The sequence below is a fragment of the Barbus barbus genome, assembly GCF_936440315.1.
Source record: "Barbus barbus genome assembly, chromosome: 2".
Lineage (NCBI taxonomy): Eukaryota > Metazoa > Chordata > Actinopteri > Cypriniformes > Cyprinidae > Barbus > Barbus barbus.
In genome coordinates this window covers 27,134,941-27,144,413 of record NC_136730.1, presented here as the reverse complement: position 1 = coordinate 27,144,413, position 9,473 = coordinate 27,134,941, and the positions used below count along the sequence as shown (strand labels likewise).

The following is a 9,473-nucleotide window of genomic DNA, read 5'->3' as shown; positions in this document are numbered from 1 at the left end:
AGATCTGTCATCCTTGTTTTGTAAAGAAATGTTACAAACGAAAAATGTATAATGATACTTGGATGAGTTTATTTAAAAACATGTATTGCTCATTTCAGCACATTTTGGATGCAACATTAACTGCTGTGTCAAGCTGAAAGTTGACAAGGAGAACTGTGACGAGTTTTGAAAAGTGACTGAAGTGTGGCAAAAAGTCCATTTTTGGGTATCAATATCACAAGTTTTTGTTTTTATTTGGCATACTATTTGTACGCATTTTCACGAGACCGGGCTCCAAAATAAACAATACTAACAAAATTGCACCAAAAGTATTTATTGATGTGGCAATCTGACAGTGCATGTTTCCAAAAAAGTCCTTAAAGCATATCCACTCATCATAGAAACACTAGAAAGTGGTTTACACGTGGTTACATGCAGCATGCCTGAGAATACTATAGTAAACCAGGAGATTCTCCTGTATGCACTTCTGAAGCTCACGCTTATAATACAGGTTCAATAGCAGAGTGGATAAGAATAGTACATCTCTAGGTGAGCATTATAAGACAAACCCTGCCTTTTTTGCAGTACTTTGGCAAGACATTGGTTTTACTTCATCATTAAAAGACTAACCCAATGTGTAGACCTGTGTAAATAAGACAGGTGACTGTGGCCAGCCAACCACCTGCTAATTTCATACATGATGTAAACTTATTTTGTTGCTACAAAACATTAAACATTAAAACATATTGTTATTATTATTCCCAATACAGGGCTTCATCACCAAGTCATGCATATTTTTTTTAAAGACAATTTAAGAGAACATATTTTGAGAAAATATTATCTCAGAACAGTTCTAATTAGTAAACATACACACACAGCTCCCAAATACAGAAACAGAAAAAACACTCATACATACTGTAAATTCTGAACTGAAAGTGACCACACACACACAATCACACTATAAGTACCACACATACACACACAATCACACTATAAGTACCACACACACACAATCACACTATAAGTACACCTAAGCTGTAAGAGGCAGTACATAAACATCATCATAAATGGTACAATACTGCCCTTTCTTCCAAAAACAGTCATCAAGCTTGACTGATGTGAAGCTACGTCACTGGAATAATTCACAGCTTTGGCAAATACAAATGAGAGAGGCTTAGATTGCATAGACGCATGTATATACAAAGATTACTGAAAACTCTATAGCTTCTATTCTGTGATGTGACATTTGAAATAGACTGCTTAATTCTACTGACAAAAATGCATACCCAAAATTTCAAACAAACAATATATGGTTATACCAAAGTCTGTATTGGTTATCAGGCACCGTAGTGGTAACACACCAGGTTTTTGGATACAATCACAGCTTTAGTCAGAGTCGGAGTCTGAGTCATCATCTGTGAGGAAGAAGAATGTGTTATTCTGGAAGAAAGCGTCTCAGAATAACAACAGGAAATGGAAAAATGAGATGGGGAATTCCCAGTGAAAATAATCTGCCATAGAAGTTTAATGCATGTGACTCTGCATAACAGTTGCTAGAACAGTTTGTTTATAGTGAGAGTTAATTCATACATTTAAATGATACCAAAAACTATCAAATGGACTTTGATGATACTCCGGGTGTTCTGCCTGGTCACTCACAGTAAGTAGAATGAAAGCTACACTGTGGAAAACTATGAAGTTATGAAACCACACTTCCTAAGAAACCACTTCACCTTTCACTTCCTAATAGCTTTTATGCTTTAGTCTGATTTGGAAAGCTTCATGCATATATCCTGTGAATGAAACTCCAGCAGAGAGAGAAAAAAAGACTATTTTCACATCTCGGGAGTTGCATTAATGTTCGGAAGTTTGGAATTGTAAAATATAACAATTTAAAATACTGTTTGCAATACTATAAAATATGTATTGCTGGCAAAGCTTAATTTTCAGCAGTCAGTTTCCTCCAGTCTTAGGTGTCAGAAACCATTCTTTCAAGCTTTTTGTTTTATTACCAATGTTAAAACAGATGATGCTTAATATTTTTGTGGAAACTGTGATATAACTGTTTTCAGGATTCTTTGATGAATAGAACGTTCAAAAGAACAGCATTTATTTGAAATAGACAAGTAAAGACATTTATATTTTTACAAAGAGATTTCTATCACATTTACTGTCAATTTAATTCATCCTTATTGAATAAAAGTATTAATTTCTTTAAAAAAAAAATCTTACTTTTGAATGGTAGTGCAAATAAGTGTAAATAGTGTAAATAAGACGCCAGTATTGATACCTTGTGTGTTTGGTGGTTCTTCACTGGAATCACCTCCCTTGAGGAAGTTGGCCAGTTCATTAAAGATGAAATAAAAGTCCAGCGCGAAGAATATTGTGGTAATGAAGCCAAAGACCTAACAAGTGAAAGAGAAAGAAAAACAGGGACACATGAAACCAATAAAAATAAACAGCACTGTCACTGATAGTGCTGATACAAGAGAATTTAACTGAACTGATGGGAGCCTACCCCAGCGGCCTTTGAGGCTCCATCCACATATTTTGACACAGCCATTATAGAGATGATGAAAAAGATGATGGAAGCGCTGACACAGCGCAGGAAGTCCTTGATGAAACAACAGGCATGGTGATTTGGAAAAAAGGACAGAACTGTTAATGGACAAATGTTATTATCTGATGCTCTATGAAGTTCCAGCACAGCAATTTTGTAGGTCAGAAAACTTACCACGAGGGGCCAGTGAAAGCCCTTAAATCTCTCATTGAACTTTGTAGAATAAGCAAACAGCACGAAGAGGGCAGCCAAGAACTCTATTAAGGGAGCTGTGACGAAGGCAGCTGCTGTTGAAGCTGCAAAGCACACAAAACTGATGAACGACATCACCTGAGGGGACAGGATACATTCTTCGTTAATTATTGTTCTTCATTATTTTGTTCATTGCTGAAAATTAGTGGCAGCTTGCACCAGACCTTTTAAAGAGCTATTTGCATTGCATGCCAACATTAAGTTTGATGCTTTAACTTTTTGGGAAACTTGAATTGACAGATAAGATATAACTGGCCATTTATTTGTCTAAACTGTAATTATTCATTCTCTCTCTCTTTCTCTCTCTCTCTCTGTGTGTGTGTGTGTGTGTAAAATATGAGAGGCTTAAGAAAGCCACTAGTCTTGATAAAACCTCCCCCTTCAGATGAATGAGGAAAGTTTGACCTATATAGCTGCAGAAAACAGCTCATTTACTCATTTATTTAACAAAAAGCAAAACTTTTCAGAACATAAATGTCATAAAAGAATAACCAGTGAAAAACAGATCGATAAGAAAAAGAAACTAAAATCAGTCGAATCTGTGCGAAGTAGCCGAGCTGCATCCAGATGCCAAAAGAAAAGAAAAAAACTTGCCACAATAACATTTAGCGGATATAACATAAAAAAGTGACTTGTATACTATTATTGATAGACTCAACATGGCAAAAGTCGAAAAGCATACCACTTCACCGAGCAACAGTAGTCCTTTTCGGGAGGTGATGAATTCTTTACTCGGGAGAAGAGCACGGACTATGGTCTGTCGTGATCGGTTATCCTCCGGAGCCTCGATGTCCCCCATGATCTCTTTTGTTCTCGAATAAAGTTCACTGCGATGCCCTTATCTCCTCTGTGAAACAGCTACTCTTCTCAAATCGGCATAACTTTCCATGGAGTGGAAACGGAAATAATGACAGTGCGGAAACGAAGCACACAAAAGAGCAACATCTGCATTCCCGAAATCTGGAGACCGTTAATAAGTGAACAGAGAATGTGGCCGATACATCTCTCACAGGAAGGAGTGGCAGCTGTAAATATATTCGTGCAACAACTGCACATAACTTCCATCTGCACGACTCGGCAGATCTTCGCTAAAATCACTAAATTAAGGTTTGTGACACTTCGTAACCATTGTTGTTCATAATAACAGATAATAAAGTTTTCAGAATGTTTTTTAAAGTCTACCATGAAAAATAGAAAAAAATAAATAAAATAATAATATATATATATATATATATATATATATATATATATATATATATATTTAAGGTCAGGGAAAAGTCATGAATGCCATAACGTGTATGCACTCAATGTATTTATTTTTTTTTTTAATGCAGCACAGCCTATTGTGTTTGAACATATGTTTAAATACATTGTTTATCCTGGGGTCAAATCACCCCAAATTAGCATAATAATTCTGGATAACAACAATCTTTCAGACAAAGTGCTATTTTACTTTGTGAAATAAGAAAATAAAATCAGTCACTGTTAATGTTGAGACAAGGAATTTATTTTGAGTGGTGATGATTTGTGGATAGGTTTCATCTTTTTGCACTCTACATGTATCCATATGAGCAATAGCCTATCTTCATTTCCGAAATCTGGAGAAATCTGCATAATATGGGTGACACATCTCTCACAGGACAGAGTGGCAAATCCTTTCATTAAAAATCAAATGCATTATTATAGCTAAGTATTTTATAATCTTGTTTTGTTATTAAAACAAAGGTCTGTTAGTAAAATGAGAGAGCTGGTCCTGCAGAGCTTTAGGTTTCCCCTGTTTGGGCCTCTGTGGTGGTTCTTGGTCTGTTGAATGTGATTTTTTTGACAAGGATATAGCCATCCAAGGACCACAAGGCTGCAGCCACAAAGCCCACAATCTGTCAACCAAAAGACTCGTAGTGAGAAACGTTGTGTCATAATGTTTGGGTCATTTACAATGAGTATTCACAATGTGTTTGAAAAAGTATGAAAGATCTAAGGCCTGCATCGTGCTTGAAAAGAGAAAGAGAGAGTTGCAGGAAGGATGTATAGATTCTCACCCCTCCGCTCAGAGTGCCCTTCACTGTGTATGTGGAAACTGCAACCAGGCTAAGAATACACATCAATGCAGCTGCAGAGAATGAGCTAAACACATCCTGTGAGAGCAAAAGGGAATTATCAACAGTTGTGTTTGCAAAGCTGCAGTTGCAGGAATTGGTGGTGTTATACAGAGTTATCTATGCAATAGTGCATTGATTCAATCAAGCACATTAGATTTATGCTCTTACAATAAGGGGCCAGAAGAAGAAAGTCAACATCTTGTTGAGTTTCAGTAGGTAGAGCAGAAGAAAACCAAGTGTGATGAAAAACTCCATGCATGTTGCTGCAATGTAGGCCGGCCTAGATGCCACTGCATAACATACAAAAGCCACAAAAACACATACCTGAAAATAAAAATAAAGATGATTTTTTTAAAGGAATTTCAGTAAGATGACCAGATGTTTCTTGACTGAACTGTATAAGGTTATTTTAGTTAACAGGCCTACATTGTTTGCCTTTTTAAAAATGTTTTCTTCAAAATATCAACCCCATGCCATTGCTATTTAAATAAATGATTGCCATTGATTGAGCATTTGTCCTTCCCAAAAAGTATAAAAAATAACAATACTATCATGTTAAATTTGTACAAAAGTCTCACCATTTCTGATATTTTCAGTAGACCTTTTGTGGACTTCAATAAAGCCAGATCAACTTCCATTGTGGCATTAATATAATCTTTGTATAAAATATGATGTTTTTTTATGTCGATGAGTTGTTCTCATTACACAGCTTGTGGATCTTGTCACATTACTTCCTGAATGAGTGTTTCCTTTTAGTTTCAGGAAATTACTAAATGCATTTTTTTTTTTTTTTTTTTTGGCAGTTGAACTCAGTGTAATCTGATTCGTTCTTCATGTTATATGGACTTGTTAAAAACTCTTAAGTATAATATTTCTGCATTGCATTGATCATTTTGTAAAGTGACTGCAAAATATAAATTGGTAGCTAATAAAATACTCTCTTTAGCAAAGCAATGTACATTATCTGGTCTATCTGTCCAGCATTGTGATTCTGGCCACTGAGATCTATATGCTTCGTGAAATGGTCATTAATCGATCACATATTATTTTACAGACGATTTAGTCTTCTTTTGTGCCAAACAAACGGTATGAAGCAAATGCACCTCTTGGTTTTGTCGCGTCATTATTTATTTGGTCTTTCAAATTAGTTTTGTAATTTGGAGGTCTGAGATAGCATCATGTTTCGACGAGGAACAAGATACAAACAAACAGCTTCCTGAAAAGGTCAACTAACTGCTTGTAGTAGGCATGTGTCAGTGCCATACTCCCTTAATTGTTGTTGCAATATATTTACTTTAAAAACGATAGAAATTGCACACACTATAATGGACCAGACAATATTCCCCTATACATTTCTGCGTAATAATAATAATACCGGTAATAATAATAATAATGCAGGCTTATCTCGAAGTAATAACATCATTGTACATCTTACGAATATTTTAGAAACGAGTTAAAAATTGTGGCTTTTATTTTGACATGTTTTGGTCGGTCATTAGTGTGGCACGTAACTGTTCATCACACATATATTTGTATATGTAGCTAGACGTCGATGAAACACGCGAGATGGTTGTTAACTTCTTAAAAGAGTTTTGTCGTGTTGTCTTACCTCTGTATTCACGTAAATCTGTCAACAAATATACTTGTCCGACAAACGCCTTCACTGGGAAAGCATGTCGGATTTTCGCGGAGCAGCATCTGTGAATTACCGTAAGTCCTGCGCAAGTTTCACAGCTCTCATTCTTACTGATTTTATTTGTAATGTGTTTCGTTCCGTTCGTATTTTTAAAAATTTTTATGAAGGTAAATTGACGTATGTAAATTGCGTTTCAAGCGCAAGAAAAAAATATTTGCAGCATTTTACTGTTACTTGTAGGTGTCATTCATGTATTGTGAAACTGCAGCTTCATGCTAGCGCAAAATAAATATGATCTGCATTCTTATGACTTTTGGCACGGTTTTTTCGCCAAAATACGGTCAAAAGCACTGCAAGCCTGTGAACAGTGATTTGCAAGCGAAAACAACAGTTTAAAGAACTGCAAAACGGATTGACTGCGTAAAACCAATCTGTATGTGTAAAAAAAAACTGACTGGCAAATGTCTAAATGACTTGTGTATGTAGGGCAAAAAGTTCCTGAAATAATCTGATATGTACAGCGCCGTCTTTCTTTTCTCTGCGCTCACAGTTTTGGCTATGATGGGTCGTTCTTGAAGGATTAGTTCATTTTGAACGAATCTTTAATGTGACTCGGGAAGAACGAGTCGTCTCGGGGAGTGATTCGTTCAGTAGCGCATGCGCATTGCTCAACATTCTATGGGTCCTGTACTGGAATTAGTTCACCTCCCGAGTCTCGGGTTTGAGTCGTTCTTTTGTCACGTGACAGCCCCATACGCTTAACCAATGCAGCCTGAGCCGGAAAGAGAATTGATTAGTTCACCTCTTGAGTCTCGGGTTTGAGTCGTTCGTTCTTTTGTCATGTGACGTGACAGTTTTGGACAGAGAAATTAGTTAATTTACAACCTTCCTTACAAACGGGTGCATAGTCATTATTATTATTTACTCTTACAGTTATGTGATGCTTTTCTAGTCTCAAATTATTGCTTTTAATTTCTGTCACATGGTTCTTTTCCATAACACCATGTGGTAATAAAGATAATAACGAGTTGGTTATGCTTTATTTTTCTAGTCTAATCTTCATAAAATGCAATACCTTGTTGTATTTATGTCTTTTGAGTTAACCCTTTATATTGGACTATAGTGTTACTATACTTTTGTCGCATATGACACTTTAGACATTAACACTCTGTACACACTCCTGAATAGTTTTTTATTGTTTATTTTGTGCCAGAAAAATCTATAGCAAAGAGGATAACTATTCCAAAATTAATTTAAACTATTTAAATAAAAAATACAAGAAAATTTAAATATACTAAAGCCACAGAGCCTTAAAAAACTAAACTAAAATACTGCACAACAAGCTAGGCTTTTTTTTATAATAAATAAAATAAATAAGCTTTAAAATAACACTTTTGTGCCAAAAAAAAAAGCTTTCTAGCTTAGAGAATAACTAATCCCGAATGAATTTAAACAATTTAAATAAAAAATAAATGAAAACAAATAAAAAAAATAATATATATATTGGCCTAATGGTTAGAGAGTCGGACTCATAATCCAAAGGTTGCGGGTTCGAGTCTCGGGCCGGCAGGGATTGTAGGTGGGGGGAGTGAATGTCCAGCGCTCTCTCCACCCTCAATACCACGACTGAGGTGCCCTTGAGCAAGGCACCGAACCCCCAACTGCTCCCCGGGCGCTGCAGCATAAATGGCCCACTGCTCTGGGTGTGTGTTCATGGTGTGTGTGTGTGTTCACTGATGTGTGTGTGCACGTTGGATGGGTTAAATGCAGAGCACGAATTCCGAGTATGGGTGTATATATATGCATATGCTGTTGGTGTACTGGATGTGGTAGATGTGGTCAGCGTGCCAGCCAAAGCCGTCGAAGGTCTAGCTGAAGAAGTGCTGCTGCAGGGTTATCATCTGCAGTCTCTGTTCTAACTTGTGCTAACAGCACAGTAGGATGTGAGGATTTAAGGTCCCTCCTCAAATTAGAAGTGCTTCCTCCTTTAGTTGAAAAACGTTTTTTGCATATGTTGCATTTTGCTTCAGTGGCTGAAGTTGCCACAAAATGAGTCCAAACATCACTCATTTTTCTAGTGCTCATTCTCCTGAGATGTTAACATCTCAGGAGAATGAGGCTCTGAGGCTCTTCTCTGCACCTCACCTAGTGCAAAACAAAGGGGGATTGGTGTGGAATGGTCACTGTTCCCTTGGTGACAGTTGTCCTTCAGCTGAACTTTGTGTGACCCAAGCAGACTATATTTCTAAGTAAATCACTTTAACTCTCCAGTTTTATGTCCGTTTGGGTTACAACCATTGAAGCTGACGTTATCATAACCTTAATATTTTTAACTAACATTAATCATTCAAATTAAAAAATGTATTTGCTTTCACTTTGTCATTGTGTCCTTTTTGACCAATCTTCTTATACAAATATTAGACCAATATGTCAAGTTTCCCTAAAACAATTATACCAGCTAAAGTCAAAATTGGAGCAAAAATGAACAAACTATAAGTGCTTTTGTAATTTTAGGCTTGGATATTTTTTATTATATAGCCTAATCCTAGTGTTTGACAGTCAAAGGACAAGTCAATCAATATTTTATTTATAACAGGCTTTTATTTATTTATAAAATAACACAGATACTCAAGAAACAGTTACAAAAACATAGTGACAGAAATGAACAGACCATTTTTATTTCTAGGAAAATGCTTGTTACACATATTTTGATAATTTTATGATAATTCTTAAATATGATCCAACATACAAAAAATACAGTTTTACTTTATAGTAGCCTATACTGATCCGGCAAGTGGTCACGTGACAAAAGAACGAACGACTCAAGCCCGAGACTCAGGAGGTGAACTAATCAATTCTCTTTCCGGCTCAGGCTGCATTGGTTCAGCGTATGGGGCTGTCACGTGATGAACGATAGACTCAAACCCAAGACTTGTCAGATAAGAGG

At 36.2% G+C, this 9,473-nt stretch overlaps 2 protein-coding genes across 2 annotated transcripts; both read right to left on the bottom strand.

The window, feature by feature from the left end:
• Positions 1 to 48: 48 nt before the first annotated feature.
• cmtm3 (CKLF-like MARVEL transmembrane domain containing 3) lies at positions 49 to 3,820 on the bottom strand. Its single transcript, XM_079440947.1, has 5 exons — positions 3,474 to 3,820; positions 2,714 to 2,869; positions 2,498 to 2,593; positions 2,270 to 2,384; positions 49 to 1,394 (listed from the first exon to the last, which is right to left on the bottom strand). Exons 1-5 carry the CDS (start codon positions 3,588 to 3,590, stop codon positions 1,366 to 1,368), a joined length of 513 nt encoding a protein of 170 aa, XP_079297073.1. The 5' UTR covers positions 3,591 to 3,820; the 3' UTR covers positions 49 to 1,365.
• Positions 3,821 to 4,086: 266 nt separating this feature from the next.
• On the bottom strand, positions 4,087 to 6,153 carry cklf (chemokine like factor). The gene is made up of 4 exons (XM_079440959.1): positions 5,469 to 6,153; positions 5,059 to 5,214; positions 4,831 to 4,926; positions 4,087 to 4,668 (listed from the first exon to the last, which is right to left on the bottom strand). Exons 1-4 carry the CDS (start codon positions 5,526 to 5,528, stop codon positions 4,555 to 4,557), a joined length of 426 nt encoding a protein of 141 aa, XP_079297085.1. The 5' UTR covers positions 5,529 to 6,153; the 3' UTR covers positions 4,087 to 4,554.
• Positions 6,154 to 9,473: the final 3,320 nt, after the last annotated feature.

Bases quoted from the DNA above. Each gene is read 5' to 3' on its own strand.
- cmtm3 (XM_079440947.1), bottom strand. From the start codon at position 3,590: ATGGGGGACATCGAGGCTCCGGAGGATAACCGATCACGACAGACCATA. The intron at 2,594-2,713 runs GTAAGTTTTCTG...TGTTTCATCAAG, and splicing joins GCTTTCACTGGCCCCTCGTG to GACTTCCTGCGCTGTGTCAG. The intron at 2,385-2,497 runs GTAGGCTCCCAT...TTCACTTGTTAG, and splicing joins GAGCCTCAAAGGCCGCTGGG to GTCTTTGGCTTCATTACCAC.
- cklf (XM_079440959.1), bottom strand. From the start codon at position 5,528: ATGGAAGTTGATCTGGCTTTATTGAAGTCCACAAAAGGTCTACTGAAA. The intron at 5,215-5,468 runs GTGAGACTTTTG...TTTTATTTTCAG, and splicing joins TACTGAAAATATCAGAAATG to GTATGTGTTTTTGTGGCTTT. The intron at 4,669-4,830 runs GTGAGAATCTAT...TTTGGTTGACAG, and splicing joins AGGGCACTCTGAGCGGAGGG to ATTGTGGGCTTTGTGGCTGC.